The 12,780-nt window shown below is 37.8% G+C and overlaps 1 protein-coding gene across 1 annotated transcript in view; it reads left to right on the top strand.

Moving 5' to 3' along the window:
* The window catches only part of CD2AP (CD2 associated protein), a 142,987-nt gene that overhangs the window by 72,746 nt on the left and 57,461 nt on the right, over positions 1–12,780 (top strand). The window contains exon 5 of the mRNA XM_056126263.1: positions 1,639–1,759. Within this exon, the coding sequence (XP_055982238.1) occupies positions 1,639–1,759 (121 nt within the window). The remainder of the gene's footprint in view (positions 1–1,638; positions 1,760–12,780) is intronic.

The raw sequence follows: 12,780 nt of genomic DNA, 5'->3' as shown, positions 1-12,780 counted from the left end.
GTCCTGGTGGGGCTTAGAGGCCATATGTGGTGCAGGTGATTAAACCAGGGTCTGTTGGGTGTCGGGCAGACTATAGCTCTGGCTCCTAAGTAAGACTTTAAAAAGAAAAATCTGAACTTCTTTTAGGTACAGAGCAGTAAAATAGTAGCAAAGGGATACAGAATCTTTTAGAAAGTTTTAGTCTTGTTTGAATATTATATTCGTATACTAATCGAGCACAAAAATATATTTCATTATTTTATTTGTATATTTTATCAATATTTATTATTTATATATTTTAATAATAATAATTATTATTTAGGGCTGTTCCACGCTTTGTTCCAAGTACTCTGGAATTATTTCTGGTTCTGCACTCAGTGATCATTCCTGATTCCTGGTGGTGCTTGGAGGACCATATGGGGTGCCTGGGATAGTACTTGATTGGTCTGGGCAAGCGCCCAATCTGTTACATTGTCACCCCAGCCCTCAACACAAATAATACATTTTGTATCTGCATTAAAGGAATTTTATGACCTTATTGTCAGATATCTCATTTTCACAGTGGTTTTCACAAAATTTTCACAAAATTCAAATTTGTTATATTGTATCATGTAATTTGCCACTTAAATTTATGTTAACTTACAGCGTGTTTATACAGAATTCAGGTTTGTTTTATTGCCACCCGGTGGCAATAATGAGTGCTAACACTTTTAAACATTATAATTATTCTTCTTTATTTTTGAAGTAATACGTATTTCACATTATTTCCTTTAGATTTCTAAACATTGGGATTTTTTTTTTTTCTTTTTGGGTCACACCTGGCTCTGCACTCAGGAATTATTCCTGGCGCTGCTCAGGGAACCATATGAAGTGCCAGTGATCGAACCCAGGTTGGCTGTGTGCAAGGCAAACGCTGTGCTATCGCTCCGGCCCCAACATGGGAATTTTTATTCCCATTTTTCCATACACAAAAATTGAATTACATGAGATACGAGATTGCAGTTGTTGCATAACATGCCACCCCAAACTTAGTGGCAAAGAACAGTTGTTTTATTGTTTGTTCATTTCATAGCTAAGAATTCAAATAGGACAGAGCTGGAATGGCTTATCTCTGTTCTGTCAGGTCTGAGGGCTGTAGCTGAAAAGATTAAAACGAATTGCTGGTGGAATCCTACGAAGGCTTCTTCGTTGCCACATTTTCCCAAAAGACTGGAAACTGGGACTGCCTCTGCAGCCTTTCTATAGCTTCTCTGTTTGACTTTATTTCTTACTGTTTAGGATCTCAGAGGTCTTGGAATTGTACTGCACAGGGACAGGGGTAAGCCCTGAGCACAGCTGGGTATTGCCCAAAAATTAAAAGAGAAAAAAATAAATGATCTACTCCTTTCTCTAAATCTATCTATTAACACTTGAGTTAATAGATGACTTATATCCCACTTGATTACATGGCTTTGTTTGGAAATGTAGCAGAGTGCTTTCAATAAATGGCTAATCCCATATATGGCTTTTAATTCCTTTAGATTTATTTAAAATATTTTCTCCGGTATGTTTCTTACAGATTTAGATAGATTATTCATTCACTTTATTAGGTACATTTTCAGATGGGTTGCTTTCACTTTAGAGACATTTTTACTGATTTTGAGTCGTGAACTCTTTCAGGTAGAAGAAGGCTGGTGGAATGGAACCCTGAACAACAAGGTGGGATTATTTCCCTCAAATTTTGTGAAGGAAATAGAGGTAACAGATGATGGTGAAGCTCATGAAGCCCCGGAGGATTCAGGTAGACTATAGAAAAATATTTAAATAAGCGTTAGTGTTTATTTTGTATTTCCTAATACTCTGTTCCTATTTTGAAGTGTGAGTTTCAGTTTATCTAGTTTTAAAAAGCAGGTTTTTTTTGGAGTGATAGTATAACAGGTAAGGGTCTCTTGTACGTGGGCAACCCTGATTCCATCCCAGACACCACAATTGGTCCTCTGAGCCCACCAGGAGTGGTCCCTGAGTGCGGGACACTGCTGGCTGTGGCTTCCCCAAAATTAAAAGGTAGCTTTTGACAGGACTTAAAAGTGAATTAATAAGCAAATTGAATGTTTTTCTTTCTCGTGTCTATGTCAATCCTAAACTTTCAGAACTTTCAGAGTTTTGAAATTAAAAATTTAATTTTCATATTTACATACTATATTTTGTTTTCTTCATGTAGCTAGAATGCCATTTAAACAAGTCTCACAATGGTGATACGTCACTGGTGCCCACTTGAGCAAACAATGAGTAACGGGGAGGACAGGACAGACAGTGACAGTGTGTCATTCAGAGACTCAATAGTAAATTCATCATTCAAAAACATGAATCAAATTTTATCACAACGTTTGATTCACATATTTTGTTGTTTTATGCATTGTGACCATCCCCAGTTGTGCTTAGAGCTTACTTCTGGCTGGCTTTGTGTTCAGATCACTCCTGGCAGAGTTGAGGGGCCACATTTAGTGCCAGGACTCAACCTTGGTTGGTTGTGTGCAAGCATCACCTTACCCGGGGTACTAGCTCTCATTCCTTAGATTCACATTAGTTTTTCTTTTATGAAATGTGGAATTTTGAGTTACTTTAAAAGAGTAATTAAATTCATAAGTATTAATTCAAGGATAAGTATACCTCCTTATGGAAAAATTGAGGCTATTCAGGGATTTGTGCTTGGATTAGCTAGTATTGATAACTTCATAGATGTTAGATACATAGACATTGAGGGGAAAATGCATATTCAGAATTACTGGTTTCACCCTTTTTATTTTTCAACGAAATACCACATTTCATGTAGCTTATAAACAGGTCATTTCTCACTTGTTTTGAAGAACTAGTTATGTTTGCTTCCTTTTAGCAATACTTGCATTACTTTGAAATTCAGTAGGAAAGCCGTATTAAGGTTGTTATGTGTAGACAGTGCGCTCATAAGCCTCAATATTGTTCATGGTAAGAGAGGGAAAAAAATAAAATAATTTCAAGTTTAACAAATGGTAGTATTAAACCGAACTGATAGTGTCTAGAAGTTCTTGTTGAGATTACTCCCAAAGTTATGTGTAGTTTTTGTTCTACTTTTAAGATTGAGAATCTACTGAACTTGTATCTTTTCATAATCATGACTTATTTGCATATGATTGGTTTTTGTTGTCCTGCCCATTTTGTTGTCTTTCCTCACTTCCATTTAATACTAAGCTGGGAGAAGAAAGAAAGTGGAAAGGAGATGGAGAAAAAGAGGGCATGACCAGAGAACAGACCAGAACAGCTTTGTGTGGGTTTAGATAGAAACTATCATAGACTGACCAGTCATTAGTTATTTTGTAGAATATGTCTACATGGCTTTTTCTTTTGATTGGGTTCAGTTCATGTATTATCACATTGAATCAGGAGGCATAGAATACCTTGTGTAGTTTTAATATGGGCGGTATCTATCGATCACCAGGTTAAAGCTGTGGTGCCAGTGTAAGTTTACTTTTATTTATCTTCTAAATTTTTTATTAGTGAATCACTGTGGACTTGGGCCCTGGGGGCTAACTGTCTCCCCGTCTCTCTCCCCCCCCCCCCCCCCCCCCCCGTGCGCCTGGAGCTCTGATAGGTCACTCCACTCGCCCCCACACCACCCGGCCTCACCTCTGCCCTGTAGAATGTTCTTCAACGGCCTGGTAGGGTGTTGCTGGCATTGCTTATTTATTTATTTACTTATTTATTTTGCTTTTTGGTTCCCACCTGGCTATGCTCAGGGCTGACTCCTGGCTCTGCACGCTGGAATCACCTATGGGATGCCGGGGATGAACCTGGGTCAGCCACGTGTAAGGCAAATGCCCGCCCTGCTGTGCTATTGCCCCGGCCCCTGTGTTGCTTATTGATGTGACCGTTTTTCCCTTTAGCAGTTTCGTTGTTGTTGCTTGTGTTGTGGGGACGCTAATCGGCTGAATGTCTTGCTTCTACACACTCACTTCCATCTGCAGCTGAAGCCCACTCCCCCTTCCAGTTCTCCTACTAGGAGAGCAAGTTTATTTATTTATTTATTTATTGGAATATTTGGGGCTAGAGCGATAGCCCAGTGGGTGGGGTATTTGCCTTGCACACAGTCGACCCAGGTTTGATACCTCCATCCCTCTCGGAGAGCCCAGCAAGCTAATAAGAGTATCCCGCCCGCGTGGCAGAGCCTGGCAAGCTCCCCATGGCGTATTCAATATGCCAAAACCGGTAACAAGGCTCACAAAGGAGACGTTACTGGTGCTTGCTCGAGCAAATCGATGAACAATGGGAGGATTGTGCTACATTGCTACAGGATCATCATGAGGTACAGATTTACATATTTTCGTGCTTGTGTTGCAGTAGTACAATGCTCGAGTACCCATCCCTCCACCTGTGTCCATTCTCCACCACCAATGATTCCGGTAGCCCTCTCACCCCCCCACCCCATACCCCCCACTCCACCCTGCCTCTGTGGCAGGGCATTCCCTTTTGTTCTCTCTCTCGTTTTGGGTGTTGTGGTTTGCAATAGAGGTATTGAATGCCATCGTGTTTGATCTATCGTCTACTTTCAGCACGCATCTACCATCCCGAGCAGGTCCTCCAACCACACTTTACTTGGTGTTCCTTTATCTGAGATGCCTTTTCCCTCAGTATGTGAGACCGGCTTCCAGAAGCCTTGGAGCAAACCTCCTTGTACTGATCGCTAATATTCTTGGGTGTTAGTCTTCCATTCTGTTACTTTATATTCCACAGATGAATGCAATCTTTTAATGTCTGTCTGTTCCTCTCTTTCTGACTCATTTCACTTAGTATGATACTTTCCATGTTTATCCACTTATATGTAAAGTTCATGACTTGATTTTTTGTATCAGCTGCATAGTATTCCATTGTGTAGGTGTACCAAAGTTTCTTTAACCAGTCATCTGTTCTCGGGCACTCAGCTTTTTTTTTTTTTTTTTAAAGTTCTTAAAATTTAATAAAACTTACAAGTCACATAATTCCATTTTCTTCTTTTTTTTTTTCTTTTTTTATTAGTGAAAAACCATGAGGTACAGTTACAGGCTTACAAATTTTGTGCTTGGGTTTCAGTTATACAATGATCAAGTGCCCATCCCTCCACCAGTGCCCGTCATCCATCCCCATGGGTCCCAGTTCAGCTTTTTTCCAGATTCTGGCTATTGTAAACAGTGCTGCAAGGAACGTACAAGTGCAGATGTTATTTTGACTATACTTTTTTTGCCACTCCGGGATATATTCCCAGAAGTGGTATTGCTGGGTCAAATAGGAGCTCAATTTCTAATTTTTTGAGAATCGTCCATGCTGTTTTCCAAAAGGGCTGAACCAGTCTGCATTCCCACCAGCAGTGAAGGAGGGTCCCTTTCTCGCCACATCTGCGCTAACACCGGTTGCTTTTATTCTTTTGGATGTGGGCCAGTCTCTTTGGTGTGAGACGATATCTCATTGTTGTTTTGATCTGAATCTCCCTGATGATTAGTGATGTAGAGCATTTTCTCATGTGTCTTTTGGCCATTCATGTATTTCTTCCTTGAGATAGTTTCTGTTGCTTTCTTCACCCCATTTTCTGATGAGATTGGATGTTTTCTTTTATACTTATTATTGATAAAAATGTTCAAGACTGTGTTTCAATAGAGAAGGAACCAATATGACAATGATAGTTGGAAATGATCACTCTTGGACAAGAACTGAGTGTTGAAAAGTACATAAAGGGGTATACATGATAACCTTTCAGTATCTGTATTGCAAACCATAATGGCCAAAGAGGTGGAAGGGAGTTGAGGGGGGGGAGGGAGAGGAGGGGACAGGAGGACAGGGAAATGGAAGGGAGGGGAGGGAGAAGGGGAGAGATTGGTGGTGGGAAATGCACACTGGTTGAGGGACAGGACAGGTGTTGGAACACTGTATGACTGAAACTCAATTATGAACAACTTTGTAACTGTATTTCACTGTGAATCAATAAAAAAAATTAACGATTAGGAAAAAAGAAGGAAGCAAGCTGAAAAATATTCTATGCTCCATCAAATTTTCACTCAGTTGTTTTTACATCAATGGATAAAATTTGCTTGCGTCACTTAATTACTAAACGATAGTTACTAAATGATGTTTATCTGACTCTGTTTTTCATCTGTTAATTATTTGACTTTATTTTTTGAAGAACTTTTCTATCATACAGTTTCTTAGTTTGTGTGGACTCCTCAGTGAATTTTGTCTTATTTTATTCTATTCACTGGTTTTACCTATTGCTATCATTATTTTGATTCTGTCTTGTTTGGCGTATGAAGACACTTTCAAAGTAGTTCTTGTGACTTAAAGTCAACCTTATTGGAAATATAATTGTGTGTGTTTTTTTTTTTTTTTTTTTTTTTTTGCTTTTTGGGTCACACCCGGGAATGCTCAGGCGTTCCTCCTGGCTTTGCACTCAGGAATTATTCCTGGTGATGCTTGGGGGACCGTATGAGATGCCCGGGATTGAACCCGGGTTGGCCGCGTGCAAGGCAAACGTCCTACCCACTCTGCTATCACTGCAGCCCCTGGAAATACAATTGGTTTTTATAATAAACGGTTTATAAAAACATGAGTTTGACAGATGTATAAATCCATGTAACCCACTACTATAATATATGTAAAAATTCTAGTAAATTTCTATCCCAACGTCTTTCCACTGCATTTTCATCACAACAGAATAGTCTTATGTTCTCTTGTCTATCTTTTTTCTGACTCTGGACAATCATAGATGTGCTTTTTTGTCATTATGACTCATTACTGTCTTTTTAAATATGTTCTTCATTTTTGAGCCTTTCTAAACTTCTGTTAAAAGATTTTTCTTACTCCAGCCCTCTAAGTGATCACTTACCTGAACAGTGTTGGTTCTTTTTAGAGAGGGATAGTCCTTTGAGATCTGAGTGTGTATTTTTGCTTCTCAACCTTAAAAATAGATAGGAGAAATGTACACACTCACACAGAAACACAGTCCTCCTTCACCCATTCTTGTATTTCTCTTTGCCCTCTATCTAACCTCTTCTCTGACTACCTCTGATTCCTCTTTACTGCCTGGAATGGTTTAATCTACTGTGATTTCATTTTGAAGCCCATCAGCCATAGTTGTGATGAAATGACTAATTGAAGATGCTTATTTTGAAGGGAATTTAAGTTTTATTACTTTAATTATCCATACATTATAGCCATGTATTGTCTAATTGTTTTTATATTATGCTCTTACGGAGTGAGAGCTTAAAATGTATTATCATCTCAGTGTTATCAGCAGATTGTGATGGACATGGGGAAAGTGGCCTGAATTCAATTTCTGGAAAGTTGAAGACAAGACTGGGATTTTTAGCAAGTGACAGAAAAATACATTTGTTTTCACAGTAGTAAAATACTATTAATTTGTTGTAGGAAATCAGTACTAGGTAAACACCACATAATTAAACAGTATATAATAAACTATAGCATAGTGGGTAAGGTGTTTGCCTTGCATGCGGCCAACCGGGTTTCGTTGCCCAGTCCCTCTTGGAGAGCGTGTTAAGCTACTGAGATTATCCCGCCCACACGGCAAAGCCTGGCAAGCTACCCGTGGCGTATTCGATATGCCAAAAACAGTAGGCAGTCTCACAGTGGAGACATTACTGGTGCCTACTCGTGCAAATCAATGAACAATGGGAGGACAGTGCTACAGTGCTATAATAAACCCAGGAATATTGGATGAAATTTGATACCAGTTAGCCATAAATCACTCTAAATTTTCTGCTAAGAATTTTAGGAGTCAACTCTAATGACAATAAGAGAGCAAAGCTATTAATTAGGTTGGTATGAATCGTTTAAATTTCACCCAGATTTTTAGAATGCAGTGCATAAACTAAGGAAGAAGTAGAAACCAGCTTAACTGGATGAATATTTTTGTTTGTGGGTGACTATCGAACTATTTCTAGCTCTGTGCTTGGGTTCTCCTTTTGGTGGTACTTTGGGGGGACTTCGTGGTACCCGAGCTTGAACACAGTCCTCATGCATGCTGATTATGTGCTCTAGCCCTTGAGCTATCTCTAAATTGGCTTTATTTTGAAGGAAAGAGCTGTCTCTCCAGCTCCAAGCGACATTTCTTAATTCTTCAAAATGCTAAGCAGTGTGCTAGTTTTGTGAGGTTATAGAACCCTCCAGTCTAGAAGCCTCTGTTAGAAACATTTGCAGGGCAGAACAAATAGAGGACCTCAAAGCATGCGTCATTATGGTGGACAGTGAGTAAAATGATCTGAGTGTTCCTTGCATATCGATAAAAGAATAATGGGGAAGAATGTTCTAAATGGATTACTTTCCCTCTTTATAAAGAACTAAGTTCTCAAGTGTTCATCTTAGAAATATTGCGGGAAGCATTAGAACTGTAAACAGTATCTTTTGACCGTAATTATCTTATCGTGAATAATACCTTCTACGTTTCTTTTTGTTTTGTTTCCCTTTGCCTTTTCCTTTTTTATGTAGACTTCTGGGGGGGGGGAAAATGCTATAAAAATTACATCATTAATGTTATATTTGTTTTAGTGTACAGTTTGATAATGTCTATATTGTGAGACATCTGGACTAAAGAACAACAAACTATTTTATAATTTTATATTTTCTTTTATGTCATTTACATGCTTTTTAATAGTTCTAACACTTACAGGAGTGGTGTAAGTTAAAACTTCATAATTTATATAATACATCAGGAAATCCTCATGCCAGTTGATTATACCATTTGTTTTCTGGGGTATAATTATTCCAAGTAACGTCTCCATTGGAGACTTTGTTGTTACTGTGTCTGGCATATCGAATACTCTCATAGCTTGCCGGGCTCTCCGAGAGGGGCGGAGGAATCGAACTCGGGTCGGCCATGTTGGTAGGGCGTTTGCCTTACCGCTGTGCTATCACTCCAGCGTTCCAGGTGAGAGTACATACATCTCTTGTTCTTGGTTAGCTTGCTTACTGTCATAGAGTATTGTGCTCTTAAAACAAAATCAGGAATTTAGTCATTCAGCAGTTGTGGATGCCTGTTCTAAATTTGAAATGTCATCTTGATTATATAGGTAGGTGAAAATATTGTTTTTAATATTTCTTGATTCATAATCTACATTAAGAAATGGATGAATGTGCTATTGTTGGTGTGGTTCCGCTTAAGAGTGAAGTAATGCTTTACATGCACGAGATTCCTGGCATTGCAGGAAGGTGAAAACGTGGATGAAAACAAACATCTTAAAAAGTACATATTATAGTCATGAATAAAACCTTACGTTTTTCATATATATTTTAATAGTTAATACATTCTCATGTTTCAAAAATTAGTAGATAAAAAGATGTGCCAGAACACTTGCTTCTGTTCTATGCTTTGCTCTGTTAGGGGAAAATACTTTATTTAATCATTATTAATATTATTATTATTATTTTGCTAAACCTGGTGATGCTCAGGACTTACTCCTGGCACTATACTCAGGGATCACTCCTGGTGGGAGTGTAAAGGCATACATTTTATCACCAAGCTACAACCCCTGACCTCAAGTGTTCATTTTTCAAGTGTGCTCTCTCTTTTTTTTTTTTTTTTTGGCTTTTTGGGTTACACCTGGCGATGCACAGGCACAGGGGCTACTCACTCAGGAGTTACTCCTGACGGTGCTCCGGTGACCATATGACATGCTGGGAATAGAACCCGGATTGGCCGTGTGCAAGGCAAACGCCCTACCCGCTGTGCTATCTCTCCAGCCCCAAGTGTGCTCTCATTTTTAAGTGTTCTCTATGTATATATGTTTTTTAATTTAAAAAAGATTGAAACTTTTTTTTTAAATTTTTTTTTGTTTTTTTGTTTTTTTTTCCAGTTGTAGATTTACAATTTTTTGTGCTTGGGTTTCGGTTATACAATGATCAGATACCCATCCCTCCACCAGTGCCCATTTTCCACCACCATGGATAATATCCCCCCACCCCCATCCCCCCATCCCCACCTGCCTCTGTGGCAGGGCTATCCCCTGTGTTCTCTCTCTCCTTTTGGGTGTTGTGGTGCAAAAGAGGCATTGAGTGGCAAACATGTTCAGTCCATAGTCTACTTTCGACATGTATCTCCCCTCCTGGGAGGATCCTCCAAACACTCTTTATTTGGTGCTCCCTTCTCTATCTGAACTGCCCTTTCCTCAAGGATACCCGGCTGGCCTCTAAGTTATGGAGTAATCCTCCTGGTGCTGATCTCAGCTATTCTTGGGTATTAATCTCATACTTTGTTACTTTATATCCCCCAGATGAATGCAATCTTTCTATGTCTATCCCTCTCTTTCTGACTCATTTCGCTTAGCATGATACTTTCCATATTGTACCACTTGTATGTAAATTTCATGACTTCATCTTTTCTAAGAGCTACATAGTACTCCATTGTGTAGATGTACCAAAGTTTCTTTAACCAGTCATCTGTTCTTGGGCATTCAGGTTTCTTCCAGTTTCTGGCTATTGTAAAGAGTGCTGCAATGAACAAACAAGTGCAGATGTCACTTCGACTATACATTTTTGCCTCTCTGGGATATATTCCCAGGAGTGGTATTGCTGGGAGATTGAAACTTTTAAGGTTCGAAACTTTTAAGATTCTAAACTTACCGGAGGTTCTACTGTAAACTTGTGAAATAAGACACCAAATAATCTAATACTTAAAAGTCACTGTTTTCTTTTGCACAGCTTCTAGCTAATACCACTTTTTAAAAAATGTAAAGTTTAGTCAGAGTCATTCTTCCGTTGAGCTATGTCCTCAAACCCTTCTAATATTTTCACTTTAAAATTTAGTATGAGTTAAATTTGAATTAAGATGATCTTCACGTTGTTATGTTAACTGAACCCTTATAGTGTGTTAACATTTTAAAGTCCACACAGAGCAAAAGCATCAAATTTTGTTATAGTTGGTACTTTTTAAAGTATATATATTTGACCTAGTCCATCCTTTTGAATTTTAGTAACTGCATTTGCAAAATGATATCTGTTAAAAATGTACTTCCTTGCTTACTTAACCTCTTTACAATAATAGTACATTCTAAATGTGGAGCTTTGTGATTATGGGGTAAGATGTCAGTGGTTGAAATAGACTGTAATTTCTTTTTTTTCTTCCTAAACTAATTTTTGGGCAGAAAGTTTTATATATTGATTTAAATGCTAGAAAGTAAATGCTTTATAAGAATTTTACTGGCAAGAGTAGTTAAGTTTTAAGTTTGATTCTACTTCTTATGATAGAATTTATTAGAACTTTAGCAGTAAAAGTAGTTTCAAGCTTGATTTCATGCATTATGACTTAAAGAATGTGTACATTCTGTGTTTTAACAAAGTATAACAGTTATTTTGGTTAGGAAAATGTTTCTCGTAGCTGTTAGAAGTATATAGTTGATTGCATTATATCATTGTTTCCTTGCAATATTGTAGTATCACATACACATTTGATTTTTTCATTTGACATAACTTATTCTTATACTCCATTTTATTTAATAGCTATGCCCTTCTGCTCCTTTCTGTAAATGACATATATGAGATGTTTTTGGTTTAACTAGTTAAACTGTAAATACTACTGCCGAGAAGATAATCTAAATCTAGACAATAATTAAACAATGGTACCTGAGCTTTCTTGAGTAATATATTTAGTTCCTTGGGGTTTATTGAGTCCCATAGTTAAAATAGTTCTAAAAAGCACTTTTTAAAAACAGTTGAAATGTGGAAAATTGGTATTTTATCAGTATTTTGTATATAAGCTCTCCAGTTTTCAATTTTATGAAGAGCAAAGTGTTGTTTCTGTTTCTGTAACTGAAAAATGTAAAAAAATTGTCTTTTGGTCATATATACTTAGCTCTTAGAGTGTGTTTTTGTTCCTTCCAGATTCCATTTATTTGCTGAGTGGTGTTTGCTTTCCATTTTCTCTAAAAGCTAGTGTCTGGTTTTGTCTTCTGTTGTTGGGATTTCTTATTCTATATTAGGTCTTATGGTGTAAACTGATCATCTGCTCTTTTCTATGCCCCAGATCTGTTGTAATGATAGTCAGCCTTTCTCATTTGAGTTAGCTAGTCTTTTACCTAGACAAAAAGATTAGATTCATCTTTTACTCTTATTTTTAATTTTACACCCTATACTTGATTCATTAATGGATTTTGCCACCTACTGAAAAAATGTACCAAGTTCTATTATCTTTTACCACCTCTAATAGCTGTTACCCTGGTGTAAATTACCTATTGTTGTATAAGTGCAATAGCTTGTTATTTGCCATTTTCTCATTATTGAATGTTCTATCTACCCTCCACTAGCATTTTACTTACAAAAAAGGGAACATGTTTTGAAATCAGCCACTAGCAGACAGGAGAGGTAATGCTGGGTTTAAGGCACTTGCTGCTTATTTGATCGACCCTGATTCTATCCCTTGTGGCCCTCCTGTCCCCCCCCCCCCCACAAACAAAACAAAAATGAACTACTAAACTTTATTTATTCTGGCACCCCCATATGACAAATGTCCTTATTCCCCATGACTTCATTTCCTACTTTCTCTTCCATTCACATTTTTTTAAAAATATTTTTTCTTCTTTGAAAGGTGTCAAGAACACTCCTGTCTTAAGTCTTTCTACTTCTCGTATACCTTTGCCTGACTTCTTGTTCTTAAGATACCTCTAGTTCTGAGTCTGAGTTCAGATTGTTCATATAAGTCATCTTTTCAGAGAGGCCTTTCCTAGTACCTGTCTTTAAAGCAGCAGAAAAATCATCCCTTCTTCACTTTCTTCTCTGAAGCATTTGCCGTTATTCCTTATTTATGTCTGTCTC

Source organism: Sorex fumeus, unplaced genomic scaffold (assembly GCF_029834395.1).
Source record: "Sorex fumeus unplaced genomic scaffold, SorFum_2.1 ptg000061l, whole genome shotgun sequence".
Classification (NCBI taxonomy): domain Eukaryota; kingdom Metazoa; phylum Chordata; class Mammalia; order Eulipotyphla; family Soricidae; genus Sorex; species Sorex fumeus.
The sequence above is the reverse complement of the archived record's forward strand: the minus strand, read 5'-3'. Positions and strand labels throughout refer to the sequence as shown.